The 15,266-nt window shown below is 35.1% G+C and overlaps 1 protein-coding gene across 1 annotated transcript; it reads right to left on the reverse strand.

The window, feature by feature from the left end:
• Window positions 1-12,746: 12,746 nt before the first annotated feature.
• Window positions 12,747-14,927, reverse strand: LOC112713017 (berberine bridge enzyme-like D-1). Its single transcript, XM_025765815.3, has one exon. It carries the CDS (start codon window positions 14,594-14,596, stop codon window positions 12,935-12,937), a length of 1,662 nt encoding a protein of 553 aa, XP_025621600.1. The 5' UTR covers window positions 14,597-14,927; the 3' UTR covers window positions 12,747-12,934.
• Between the last annotated feature and the right edge of the window lie 339 nt (window positions 14,928-15,266).

Here is a 15,266-nt window from a genome sequence, read left to right on the forward strand (position 1 = left end):
AGTGTCACTAACGTTGGCTCATCAATCTCAGCTCTACGTTAACTTTCACGTTAGTGGTCTTAATGTGACCACTAACGTGGGCAATGCTAGTTGATCTAACGTTAGTGACAAAGGTGAGTGTCACTAACGTTGGCATTGTTCCTCTCTTCCACGTTAGAGTTTACGTTAACTAGGTTAACGTGACTCTTAACATGGCTCATTGCCAATTCTTGGAACGTTAGTGGTGTTCACATTTACCACTAATGTTGGAACTTTCTTTTGTCTCCACGTTAACTACCACGTTAACTTAGTTAACGTGCAATTAACGTGGGCTTGTGATGGCTTCGCGGGCGTTATTGGTGATCACTTTTTTCCTTAACGTTGCAAGCTATTTACCATTCCACGTTAGTGGTCATGTTAACTAGATTAACGTGAGTACTAACATGGTTTTTCCTTGCTTCATTTGTCCTGAAATCAAGCAAATAAAGTGCATCAAAGCTCTAGCCAAAGTCATGAGATTATGCATCATCAATTTATCATTCAATTCTAGGAAAATCCTCATGAAATCATGTAAAATTCACAATAGTTGCTTGAATCAAGGTGTAAGTGTATTTTTATCCAAAACTTGCCTTATTCACTAAGAAAATGCATGAAACTACCTCAAAACAGTAAAGAAAAGGTCAGTGAAACTGGCCTAGATGCTCTGGCATCAAATAACTTCAGAAAATCACTTTCAGTTTTCCTTGATCTCACTATCTACTATAGCTTATAAAATCATACAGAATTGATTAAGAAAAAATGCAAACCTAAGAGAAAAAATGAGGCTAATACTGAAGATGCTGGACAAGATAATGCTAATGAAATTAGCATATAGAATCATACAGAATTGATTAAGAAAAAATGCAAACCTAAGGAAAAAAAGTGAGGCTAATACTGAAGATGCTGGAAAAGATAATGCTAATGAAATTCTACCAAAAAGTGATGAAGAAACAAAGGGAATAGCTATTAAAATTAGAGCACAAGAAATAGTAATTAAGACTAGAATATAAGGGAGTTTATGATAGTTAACTATTAGTAATATGAAAGATGTTGGAGTTGAAAGTAGATGTCTTCAATCTCAAACTCTTGTAACAACCAACAAAACTCATAGTCCAAATCATTCTTGTGCAAGGGAATTTAGATCTAACCTGACTAATCAAAATTGGGTGACAGCTAAGTTGAAGAAGAGGTCGCTTACTTACCCTCACTTGACACATGGAAAGTTTTGATTATATAAATGTTGAATTTAATGTGATTTGTAGCAAAAAAAAAGAAAATAGAGCTCTTAAACTAGTAAGGAAGAGATATTTTGGCAATGAGAAGGTTAGTATGAGAGTGATAGTTTAATTTTTTAATAATAAATATTTTTGAAAACTATTTTGCCTCGTAATGAATAATTTTGGAGAGTAATTTCTTTCTAACAAGTGACAATTAATATTTTGGGACCAAATTGACTAATCAAAATTGTGCAAGGGAATTTAGATCTAACCTGACTAATCAAAATTGGGTGACAGCTAAGTTGAAGAAGAGGTCACTTACTTACCCTCACTTGACACATGGAAAGTTTTGATTATATAAATGTTGAATTTAATGTGATTTGCAGCAAAAAAAAAAAGAAAATAGAGCTCTTAAACTAGTAAGGAAGAGATATTTTGGCAATGAGAAGGTTAGTATGAGAGTGATAGTTTAATTTTTTAATAATAAATATTTTTGAAAACTAATTTGCCTCGTAATGAATAATTTTGGAGAGTAATTTCTTTCTAACAAGTGACAATTAATATTTTGGGACCAAATTGACTGTAATTTGTCCAGAGACCAATTTATCTTCTTTATACATGTGACACTTAATATAACGACCCAACTTCCAACACGTCATGATCGTATCAAAAGTAAGGCATTACTAACCTAATTTCTTTATTATCTATTTAATATTGAATCTTTATGCGTTAATCTGTTGACAATTTACTAGACAGTTAAAACTTTTTCATCAAGAACAAATAACACATATTCACATACTTAATATTAATAATACATTATAGTATTACATACAAAACCAATTGCAAATTCTATGCTTCTAAATAAAGCTTCAACTAACAAGGTGAGGAAAAAATAAATCCTAACAACAACTCAACTCGCAAACAAATTTTTCTATGCTTTTGCAGCTTCGCAATAAACCTTCACACCTGTAACTGAAAGGGTTGGAAAGAGGGAGTAAAAATTGGGGAGTCCTTAATAAGGTCTGAGTAGCAATTAAATTCATTGATTATTTACTTCTTAGTAGACAATAATAGAAAACTAACAAGCAATATACAAACAAGGAATACACAGAAATATCACATCAGAAAGGCAAGACAATAAACATACACGCACACACACATACACAGAAAATATAGCACAGAGAAATATGCGCAAACAAGTATGATGCATGTCTAGTCCTGATGCAGGTCATGAGCTCACGTGTCGGTTTCTACCATCTCCTGACGTAATCCAGCATTCTTAGCCGGATATGGTTTTTCTAGAACTAAATAAAATATTGAAACTCTTTGTAGGTGAACTTTGGCCTATAGAAATGGTGCCTTTAGAAGTAAACTTCGGCTTACAGAATGAGGTCATTTATGGCAAAACTTCTTCTGATGACTTTTTGTTGTACCTTGTGGACATCCTTTGTTTCAATGCTTCCTCCCTTATCTGAGCTTGCTCTCGGATTTCTAGGAGGAGGTCGAGCTCTTCCTTCTGAGTTTAGATATTTCCCATTTCATTGTAAAACCTTACCCTTGGGCTTTCTCTATTTACTTCAATAGGAATCCTAGCTTCTATGCTATAAGTAAGTCGGAATAGAAATTCTCCCATTGTGGAATAGGAAGTTGTCTGATATGCCCATAGAACTTAGGAGAGCTTATCAGCCCATGCTCCTTTTGTATCCTATACTCTTCTTTTGAGCCTACCAATATGACTTTATTCGAATCTTCTGCTTGTTCATTGGTCTAGGGGTGCCCTACTGATGTGAATTGATGTTTAGTTTTAAAGCTTGCTACCAGGCTTCTGAAGGTCTAATCGGTAAACTGGGAGCCATTATCCGTCTTGATGGAGTATGTGACTCCAAATCGAGTGACAATATTTTTTTAGAGGAATTTCTGACTTCTTTAGTCTGTGATGGTTGCCAAAGGTTCTGCCTCAATCTACTGAGTAACATAGTCAATCCCAATTATGAGGTATTTCACCTATTCGGGTGCTTAGGGAAATGGTCCAAGCAGGTCCAAACCCCATTTTGCAAAAAGCCATGGTGAAGTAATGTTAATGAAAGTTGGTATGCATTTGACAGGGTGGACATTTCTTGACAAAGTTGACTGCTTCCTTTTGTAAGGTCGGTCAATAGAAACCAGCTTGTAACACCTTCTTTGCTAGTGATCGTGATCCTAAGTAATTTTCACAAATGCCATTATGGACTTCTTCTAGGACCTCTTCAGTCTTGGAGGTTAGAACACACTTCAGTAAGGGTGTAGATACTCCCCTTCTATAGAGAACGTTGTAAACCAGAGTATAGTTCTGTGCTTCCCTTAATCCTTGCTTCTCTTTCTTCTTTAGGGATAATATCAAATTTGAGATATCCGATAATGGGAGTCATTCAATCCAAGCTTAGATTGGAGATTGTCAAAGCATTTAGTTTTTCGATTTCTTTGGCCACTGATGGTGTGTGAAGAGTTTCTTAAATCAGCCTTTTGTTGTTGCCTCCTGGCTTTATGCTAGCCAATTTGGAGAGGACATTAGCTCAGCAATTGAGCTTCTGAGTTATATGCCTGATCTCTATTTCTAGGAACTACGCTAGCTGTTCTACTATTTTTCTAAGTACCTCTTTATGTTAGGTTCTTTGGCTTAGTAATCCCCATTTATCTGAGAGGTTATCACTTGGGAGTCACTAAACACTGTGACTTTTGATGCTCTAACTTCTTTGGCTAGCCTTAAGCCAACAAGTATAGTTTCATATTTAACTTGGTTGTTGGAGGCTAGAAACTCGAATTTTAATGAATGCTCTACTCGAGCTCCTTCCTCATTCTCGAGAATGATTTCTGCCCAACTATCAGCTTTATTTGACGATCCATCTACAATTAGTTGCCAAGCTGCAAGGCTTCCTTGTAGTTCGTCTATGTATTTAGCTAAGAGGTCGGCCAGATATTAAGATTTGATAGCTGCACGAGCTTCATATTTGAGGACGAACTCAGATAATTTCATACCCAATTGTAACATCCGACCTGCAATATCCATCTTTTGGAGGATATGCCTCATGGGTTGATTAGTTCGGACTCTGATAGTATGGATTTGAAAGTAAAGTTGGAGTCTTTTAGAAGCTAGGATGAGGGCATAAGCAAATTTTTCTATTTTTTGATAGTTTAATTCTTCCCCTTGTAACACCTTACTCGTGAAGTACACTGATATACCCCATTTTGAGGGTTTATCTTGTGTTGATTTCAGGGGTTTTATCAATAATTCCGCACACTTTCTAGATGAAAATACAAGACTTTGTGTTCCTTTCCTAATTTTGCCTCATGGATGAAAACATGCTTATTTTGCACTAAATTAGATACATTTCTAATCTTCTCTTGATGCCATTCGATGCCGTGACCTGTGTGTTAAGTGGTTTCAGAATATAGGGCAGGGATGGACCGGAAGAGATAAGGAGGACGGGTGCAAAGGAAGGGAGCATGAGAATTGAACTTTGGAAGTCTCAGCATGGGCGCGTGCGCGCACTTGACGCGTCCGCGCGGATTAAGCCGTTAGAAGTCGAAGGCAAGAGCCAAACCACGAGCCGGCTTGCGTAGCGGCTAAGCCATGATCTTCGGTGGCGCGCACGCGTACATTACGCTTCTGCGCACATTACAAGATGCCCCGTGGGCGCGCACGCGTACATGGCGCGTGCGCGCCGATGTTCGAATATGATTTTTTAAAGAGCCACGTGACTTGGGCGTGAAGGCAGTTGGGAATCCCATTTTGGGAAGTGCCCTGGCGGGAAAAGCTTAAGAAGACCAAGAGACCAAGGGTTAAGGACTTTTAGCTCATTTTCTAGATTCTAGATATTTTGGGGAGATAGTTAGTTACACTTGTGGAGAAGGAGAGAGATTCAAAGCTCTCATTAGGGTTCATCTTCATCCAATTTCTGAATTTTCATTCACTCTTTGGTGAGATCCATTGCAATTCTCAATTCATTTTGTTCATGTCATAGATCTTCTTCTCCAATCTCAAGTAGTGTTTGTAATTGCTCAATTCTCATAGATCTTGGATTCAATTTTGTAGTTTTGGATTTAATCAATTCCTTTAGAATCTCATTTCCATTGTTGTTCTTTGTTAATTGTTGTTAGTTCCTTGTGTTGAAATACTTTTAATTCTACTTTCTTCTCAATTTTACCATGGCTTTCACTCTTGCTCACCAAATGTTTGATGAAATGCTAACACTAGTTATGGAGTAAAAGTTTCTTACTTGGCATAGGGTTTGGGCCATTAGAAGAAGTTGAATAGTTGTGTCAATTGTTGATTTAGAATTAGGGATTGCTAATTGACTTGGAGTACATTAAAGCTAGATTTTCATAAGGTAAAGCTAGGACTTATGACTCAAGTTGATTACTCTCATTTGACTTTCCTATATGCCTAGGGGTTAACTAAATGAAGCAAGGCCTAATTGTTGTCATCATTGAAAGAACTATAAGGATAGAATTTCTAATGCCAACCCTAAGCCAAGTCTTCTAAGGATTGATTGTTTGTTTTCTATTTTGCTAAAACCTTCAAGGAATCATAACAAGGCTTTCTAATCAATAAGATGCACACTCTAGCAATTCCAAGGGAGGACGACTCGGGAGACTAATACTCTCGGTTATAGATTGTAGGATTGTTTGGTGCGAAGTTTAAGTGTCGATTAGACTATACTCACGATCATATTCATCATTGAATTCTAAATCGACATGCTAAATTTCGTTTATCATACACAGGTCGCTATCCATCCTTATTTTCTCAGACGAAGGCAGAGGCGATGGCCTTGTCTGCTATGGCCAGGTACATTACGAGTTCTTCTACTTCTTTGGGTAGGGTCAGGATAGGTGGGTGGCTCAAGAATTTTTTGAAGTCTTGAAAGAATTGCTCACATTCTTGAGTCCACTGGAACTGATATCCCTTTTTGGATATGGAGAATAAAGGCAATGATTTCAAAGCTGACCTTGCTAAGAAATTGGACAAGGCTGCTAGTGTGATATTTAGCTGCTGAACTTCCTTCAGACAGGTCGGGCTTTTCATCTCCAATACTGCCTTACATTTGTCCGGGTTGACTTCAATGCCCCTTTGGGTGAGCATGAATCCCAAAAACTTTCCAGCTTCTTCGGCAAAGGTTCACTTTGTGGAATTTAATCTCATCTTGTGCTGCCTTATCGTGTTGAACACTTTTGATAGGTCAGACAACAGACTAGTTTCTTCCCTTGTTCTGACAAGCATATCGTCCATGTAGACTACTAGACTTCCACCAACTTTCTGAGATGAGATGAAAACACCTTGTTCATTAATCGTTAATACGTAGCTCTAGCATTTTTCTACCCAAAAGATATCACCACATAACAATAATTTTCTCAAGGAGTAATGAAAGAGGTCTTTTCCTGATTCGGCTTATATATCGGGATTTGGTTGTATCCCGAATATGCGTCTGTAAAAGACAAGTATTTGTAGCATAATGTCAAATCTACCAGAGCATCAATACTAGGAAGGGGATAAGAATCCTTGGGACAGGCCTTGTTAAGGTCGGTATCATAGACACACATCCTCTACTTCTTGTTTTGTTTCTTCACGAGTACCACGTTAGCAAGTCATAACGGGTATTTTATCTCACTTATGAATTTGGCTTCCAAAAGCACTCGGACTTGCTCTTCTGTGACTTCTGCCTTTTCGGGGTTAAGATTTCATCATTTTTCTTGGGGAGTCCGGGTAAACAGCATACTTGTGGCTCATAAGATCGGGTTGAATTCCAGGCATGTCAAAAACTTTCCAGGAAAAGAGGTCGAAATTATTCCGTAAGAGCTTATAATGAGTTCTTCCTTTAACTTCTTCTTTAAATTATCCCCTACGTTTGTTGTCTTCCCGACCTCATCCCCAATCTGGACTCCCTCTTCCTTCAGGTTGGGGTCTTAGTTCTTCTCGAACTCGGACACCTCTGAGTTCTTTAGTGTTGACTTCTTTTCTTTTCGTACACTCTCGTAGGTTTAGGCTTTTCATTATAGCACATTCTTGCTAGTTTCTGGTCTTCTTTTATAGTGGCTATCCCTTCACAAGTAGATAACTTCATACAAAGGTCTACTGTAGCAATTCGATTTAGTGTTGTCCAACCTATTAGGGGGTTTGTGGTGGTTGATCTTGAGGAACCCTGTCTTCTTCATCTCTTTTTCTTCCTGCCTTGATCATCCGACATGTTTGCTAAATACTTATCCAACTGACCTTCCTAGCCAATTTCCCAATCACATTTTTTAAAGCATAGCAATCATTGGTGGAATGACATAGATTTTGTCGTATTTACAGTATTTTGATCGACTTCCACCTTTTTTATATTTAATTGGTCTAGGAGGTAGTATCTTTTCTGTGTGACAGATCTCTTTGTAGACGTCAAAAAGGGACATCCATAACAAGATTTAATTGTGACACCTTCGAGTTTTGTCCGAGCTGTATTCTTCTTTTTTCTTTGATTTTTCTCTTTGTCTCGAGCCTGGTATTAATTAGGTTGTCTCAGAGCAAGTTCCCTTAACTGAGCTGTTTCTTCCATGTTGATGTACTTCTCGACTCACTCTTACACCTTGTACAAAGAGGTTGGATGCCTTTTTGATATAGATTAGGAGAAGGGTCCTTTCCTAAGACCATTGAATAGTCCTATGATGACTGCTTTGGTGGATAAGTTCTGAATCTCTAAGCACGCCTTGTTGAATCTTTTGATATAGACTCATAGAGATTCTCTGACTTCTTACTTTACTCCCAAGAGGCTTGGCACATGCTTTTGGATGAAAAATCAGGTAAGAAAGCTTCTCGCCAAATCGTCGAAGCACGTGACCAATCTAGGTGGTAAGCTATCGAACCATTTCATGGCCACCTTATTTAACGTAGTAAGGAAAGCTTTACATCGAGTTGCATTCAACGCATTTGCCAAATACATGCGCCTTTTGAAATTGCTTAGATAATATCTTGGATTAGTGGTTCCATCATAAAGATCCATGTCCGGCCTCTTAAAGTTTCTAGAAACTTTAGCTCGCCTGATTTTTTCTATGAAGGATCTTCTCCCATCAGAGGCATTTTTTCTCGATCGGCTCGGGCTCTCCTACCCTTGAAGTCAGATTCTAGTTTCAGGAGTTTTTCTTCTAATTTCCTTTGTTGTCGTACCTCCTTTCTCAAGGCTCTTTCAGATTTTTGTTGTCACTCTAACTCTTGCTTGAGTTGTTCCAGCTGACCTTGATGTCTGTGGACAAGTTTAATGATTTTTGTAGGTTCCCTTGGCCCAGATCCTTTATGTTGGTGAACCTCCTAGCTCATCTTGTGTTCTTCTGGGTTTGACAGATGCGCGTATCTGGCAACACTTTTTCCTTTCTCGATTCGAGGAAGTATGACCAATGCTCGTTCATCGTTATATTGTTCTTCTTCTCTGGCTTCAAAATCAAAAGTTGTATGTACATATTTTAGAATGTCGTCTGCCATCGTACGGTCTTGATTACCAAGTCTCCGACAACGGCGCTAATGTTTTGAGGTTTGCCTGAAACGGATGAACTCGTGCTTAAACATGAGGTCCAGACCCTTTTCGTGGTGGCATTCAACGTCTTCTAATGTCGAGGTGCTACCGTCCAAGTTGCTCGTGAGGAGGTTGGGGTGGTACCTATAAGGGACTTCGATACTTAAGTTAGCCATGGTTTTAAGTAGGTTTTTAGTAGATTGGAGTTCGAAGAATATTTGAGGGTGTCAGGGTATTTATAAGTATAAATGTAGAGTCAATAACCACTTTTTAGAGTAGTTCCATCTTTGATGGAGGATAATCGTTTCTTTTTGTTAGGGAGGTTGTTCAGATCTCCATTCTAGATTAATAGGAGATATTGAAGGAGCTAGTTACTTATTTAGATAAGTAAGGTTAGACGCATGTCACCATTTCCAACCTTTTATAATGAAGATTTGAATACTAGTATTTGTAGAATGTTACTTGGACTTTATTCATTTTGAGTCTGGCTAAATTGGACTAGGGTAGGAACACATATCAATACCTATAAAAAATAATAACATATGAATACAATTTTTTTAAACAACTAACACTTCAATTTATATTTTTTATGTTTATTCATATCACATCCATAAATTGTATTTTTGATGTTATATCCAAAAAAAAATTTAAATATTATTTATATTAATATTTTTATCAAATAAAAAAATAAAAAAATTAACAACAAAAAAATTAAATAATTGAACCAATATTTATTATCTGAATTTATCAGAAGACTTCTTTGTATATTGATTGAGTAATTCTCAACGATCTCTTTACAAATTTGATTTAAACATTTATTATATACTTAATCTAAACTCTTGAAATGACACATATAACTGTCTATGCATAAAATTGAATTCGATAAGTATAAACTCATAAATTTCAGTGTCTATCATACCTTGAGTTTTATTCATTGTCACATCAAAAGATACTATTAAAAAATTATCATCTTTAGAATTTGATTAAATTATTAAAATGTTGTTATTATTTAAAATTATATTCATTCTTGAGAGTAATGCAATTCCTCCTATTTTGTTATCTAGTTATTAAGATTTTACACTCAACTAAGTGATAAGTGATAACTTATAACCATATACTATTGCATAGGTCACACTAGAACGCATCTTTTAGTTTTTTTTTCCCCATAGATCAAATTTTTTTAAAATGAGAAAGTTGGTAGAGTAATAAAGTAAAAATCATTATTAAATTAATATAATAGAGCTCATATATGATAAAAGTTATAAATTTATCGGTTGGTAACTAATCTTTTATTTTATCATTTTATTAATTTTCTCATTTTTAATGATTTAAATTTTTATTTATATTTGCTTTCGTATATATTTTTTATTCATTGTATTTTTTTTCATAGACCTTAATTATTATAAAAAAAAATATTAGAGGATTAGTAAAATTTATTGTTTTGACCAGCAGTTAGTCAATAATATTTAAAAATATGGGCTAAAAATATGTTATTAGATTATTAGACTAAAAAAATTTGGCTACTAATTAAAAATATTAATAAAAAACAATAAATTCTACTGCTCTCTCGAACTTTTCTCAAATCTATTCTTAATATATAAAAGTAGGTACATAGGTTTATCCACATTGTTTCTAAGTTATTTCTCTTCTTTTACTAACGCCATATCAGCACTAACGCTTATTTCGCAAAATTTTAGAATCCACCACTCAAATCTTGCCAAATCAACTTTTATTTTCACATAAAAAAAACACAAAAAATAACTAAAAAACACAGTAAAAACCAACAAGTTAACTTTTTCCAAATCAATCCTTATTTCTAAAATAACAAAACACAAATTAACATTTACCCCAACAAAAAGTTCTCAAAACCAAAGAATTTATTACTTTTCTCAAATCCTCACCCTCTTAGCACCTCTCCGTACCAAGATTCTATTTCCTCCATCCTCTTCCGGTCCCATCATATTTTCTCCATCCTCTTCCGGTTCCTTAATATATAAAAGTAGGTACATAGGTTTACCCATATTGTTTCTAAGTTATTTCTCTTCTTCTACTAATGCCATGTCAGCACTAACGCTTATTTGGCAAAATTTTAGAATTCACCACTCAAATCTTGCCAAATTAACTTTTATTTTCACATAAAAAAACACAAAGAACAACTAAAAAACATAGTAAAAACCAACAAATTAACTTTTTCCAAATCAATCCTTATTTCTAAAACAACAAAAACACAAATTAACATTTACCCCAACAAAAAGCTCTCGAAACCAAATAGCTTATTACTTTTCTCAAACCCTCACCCTCTTAGCACCTCTCCGTACCAAGATTCTATTTCATCCATCCTCTTCCGGTCCCATCCTATTTTCTCCATCCTCTTCCGGTCCCTTAATATATAAAAGTAGGTACATAGGTTTACCCACATTGTTTCTAAGATATTTCTCTTCTTCTACTAACGCCATGTCAGCGCTAACATTTATTTGGCAAAATTTTAGAATCCACCACTCAAATCTTGCCAAATCAACTTTTATTTTCACATAAAAAACAAAAAATAACTAAAAAATACAGTAAAAACCAACAAATTAACTTTTTCCAAATCAATCCTTATTTCTAAAACAACAAAACACAATTTAACATTTACCCCAACAAAAAGCTCTCAAAACCAAAGAGCTTATTACTTTTCTCAAACCTTCACCCTCTTAGCACCTCTCCGTACCAAGATTCTATTTCCTCCATCCTCTTCTGGTCCCATCCTATTTTCTCCATCCTCTTCCGGTCCCAAGAGCCATTGTTTTTTTCTCAAAACAAATTGTACATTGTGATGTCCATCTTCGGCGGAGCCGCATTGCATAAATTGCAGAAACTAGGGCAAACTCCATTCTTCCTCTTGCGATTTTCCTGCCAGAGTTCGATTCTGCGTCTCAAACCAACGTCACCATTCGGCGCCGCCAACGTAGGAAATTTGTCCTAGGTATCTTCCTAAAGATTTTTAACTTTACCGTTTACTTTTCTCATTGTTTAATATCATTTTCAATTGCCCTATTTATTTGTTATAAATAATAACATTTTAATTGTGAACTCATTGCAATGTATTCCTTTTTTGTAAACAGTTCTGTCTAACAGTCACAACCAAAATTAATGTACATTTAAAATTATTGCTCCTTATATACTATCGATTGCAATATTTCATCATCAAATTATAAAATGTTATTTTACATGTGGATTACTTCTTCCACAATTTACATTTAGGTATTCCTCTTTTTCAAATTGTTATTCCACATGTGCATTGCTTCCACAATTTACTTGGAATGGATTATCATTCTTTGACCATGTCTCATTCTCTTTGTTGTAGAAGGATTTGCAGTGGTAGTGACAGACCGAAAGAGTTAATACCCAAAATTGCTAGATGAAAATCAACCAATCACTATTTAGTAAAATGTTTTAAAAAAATTAAAACAAAAAACTCTTATCTATTATTATTCAATTGAAGCATCAAGTACTAATTAAATGCAATAAACATACATTAAAAGTGTCATAATAATAATAAGTATAAAAAATTTCAGTTACAAATATTCAAATTCTACAACTTATACATATAAAGACTCTTACTATTCTTCATTTCTTAATCTCTTATACTAATTGTAAAAAATTCCTTAAATTTAATATAATATTTTTTATATGTTTTTCATTCTCATTCATTTATTTTTTTCATTATTTACAAACAAAAAATCGCAAGAAAAGACAAAGTGTAGCCATTAATGCAAATCGAAAAAAAAAGAAAATGCAATTTTTTATAACCCTAATATAAATAACCTATGTCTTTTTAAAAATAAATAAATTTAAAATTTATTTAAAATATGTTTTCTAAAATATTTTTAATATAATATTTATTAAAATATACTATATAATATAAATAATCTACCTCTCCATGCATTGCACAGGTCTCACTCTAGTTAAAATATAATGAGAAGAAAAATAGCTCTTCCTAATTCCTCCATGAGAATTGAAGATTAGATTTTTTTCATTTTGTTTTCCTCTAAAATGCAATACATTTGCATTATAGATGCACACAATCACAAAGAAGATAATCACACTTGTACTTGTCTACACTCTACACAAAGTTTGAATGAGTAACCATGGTTATACACTTTTACAAACTTAGGCAACAAAGTCATGACATTCAATTCAAGCACTCATTGCTTTGCCACTAGGACGAGCAAAGTACAAGGGAGGAATCCCTTGTTCATTAGTGAAAACATTGTTTGGATCAATCAAAGTCTTGGCCTTCACCAACCTATCATAGTTACCCAAAAAGTACTTCTCACCCCAAACCCTTGCATGATCCACAGCATCCTTCACATTGCTAAACCTAATCATGTTCATAACTCCAAGGTCAAAGTCCAAGTAATTAACATATGCAGCCCTTGGACCCCATGAAACAAATGGTGCCATAGAATCATAGAACCCTCTCATCCAATCAATATAATCATTGCTCTTATCATTGTCCTCTTCTTTCCAATATATCAAATACTGAATTGAAAAAATGTTTCCTTTTCTATGTGGATAAGCAATTGAATCACTGCTTATACTATGCATTTTTCCACCAGAAGGGTCAAGAATTACGAGCCCTTTAGGCTCCTTTTCTAGAATCTCCAGTGCAATTTCAATTCCCTCAATAGGAATAGGAGCCTTCACAAAATCTGATTTGGCTTTGAAGTATTCTTTGTCTGCAAGGTACCTATTCTTCAAATCAGGAACTGAGGCTCCATCACTTAGGCCAGCGAAAAAAACAATTGACTCAATCCAACTCATTTCTACACATTCTTGTTCCAAAATTCCCAATTCAGAAAAATCATGGTTTATGATGGACATGGCAATTCCTTTAGGAACAAGAAAAAGCCCTTTAAATGTAGCTGATACGCCTATAGATTTGGCTTCAGGTAAATTAGCACCAAGAAAGCATGACAAGTAGAAATCATCATCCAAATTTGGTGCTACATTTTGCCATTTATGAACAAGATTGGCAACATGTTTTCTTGTGCCATTTCTTGATACCGCGAAAGCAGTTACAACTTGTGGAACTTTCAATAGCTTGATTTTCCAAGCATAGACAATTCCCCAAATTCCACCACCTCCTCCTCTAATAGACCAAAACACGTCTTCCCCCATGGATTCTCGGCTCAGCAATCGCCCATTGGCATCAACAAGAAGCGCGTCGATGACATTGTCGGCCGCGAGGCCATGTTTTCTAGAGAGCAACCCAAATCCTCCCCCACCAATGTGTCCTCCAACTCCTACAGTTGGACATGACCCTGCTGAGAAGCCGTGTTCATTGCTGGCTCGCGAGATAGCATAATAGGTCTCTCCTAAGGTTGCACCACCTTCAACCATTGCTGTCTCTGTCTCCATATCCACCCAAACATGGTTCAAATTCATCATGTCAATGATGGTGAAGAGTGATCCGTCACCCGAAACTGATGAAGTACCTTCGTAGCTATGTCCACCACACCTCACTCTGATTCCAAAGAAGAATTCTCTGCAGCATGCTACACTTCTCTGTAGATGCTCCAAACTCTCTGGAAGTACTATTGCTACAGGCTTAGGAACTGCACCCCCGGCGAACCGGAGATTCTGAATGGAAAAATTCAGAATCTTGAAGTAGTCATGAGCTGATGACTTATCGTAATCTTTGTAAGGGAAAGTGGTGAAGTTGTTGATGTTGTGATTGGCCAAACAAGAAGTGAAGTCACTTACTAGTGAAGAAGTAGTAGATAAAGTACAATGAGACAATTCAAAACACAGGAAAGGGAAACATAGGAGGCACAAGATTTTGTTGAAGTTGAACATGGTTTAAGCTTGTAATTGGTGAAGGACAAGTTTAAGGTTTATGGACACTAAATTGGAGAATGGATTTAATGGTTTAATAGAAAGAATAAAATGGATTATGCATATGTTTGTGGCCGGCCATAGTTTAATTTTGATTGTTGGAAAGTTTGTTAGAAATTAAACACTTTAATTACGATGGAATCAATAATCTGCCATGGATAAGAGACAAACTAATACTCTCTCCCTTTCTTTTATCAATGCTCACTAAGAAGAAATAATGTTTTGTGACTAAGAAAGCAAAATTTATGGAAAAAATTATAACAAACCACCATAGCAATTGAGGTCAGAGGACGGTGATTATCTCTTATGTCTTGTTTTAATTAACTTTAATATATTTACAGAAAAGAAAAAAGATGGGAATGAAATAACATGACACAATGTTGAGTTACTTCAATGAGGTTTGATGTGATAAAATTTTGAGTTCTCAAAAATAACTTCTTTAAATCTAACATTTAAAAAATAATTTTTTAAAAATTATAGTAAATATATTTAGTAAATTAAAATAAAAATGACTTTAAATAAGTTCATATTACAAAAATTGTGTTTGATAAATTACTTTTACATTTAAAATGATTTTAATTAATACAAATATAATAAAAAAAATTAAATATAAAAACTCGATAATATATAA

The sequence above is a fragment of the Arachis hypogaea genome, chromosome 9 (genome assembly GCF_003086295.3).
Source record: "Arachis hypogaea cultivar Tifrunner chromosome 9, arahy.Tifrunner.gnm2.J5K5, whole genome shotgun sequence".
NCBI lineage: Eukaryota > Viridiplantae > Streptophyta > Magnoliopsida > Fabales > Fabaceae > Arachis > Arachis hypogaea.

Bases quoted from the DNA above. Each gene is read 5' to 3' on its own strand.
- LOC112713017 (XM_025765815.3), bottom strand. From the start codon at position 14,596: ATGTTCAACTTCAACAAAATCTTGTGCCTCCTATGTTTCCCTTTCCTG.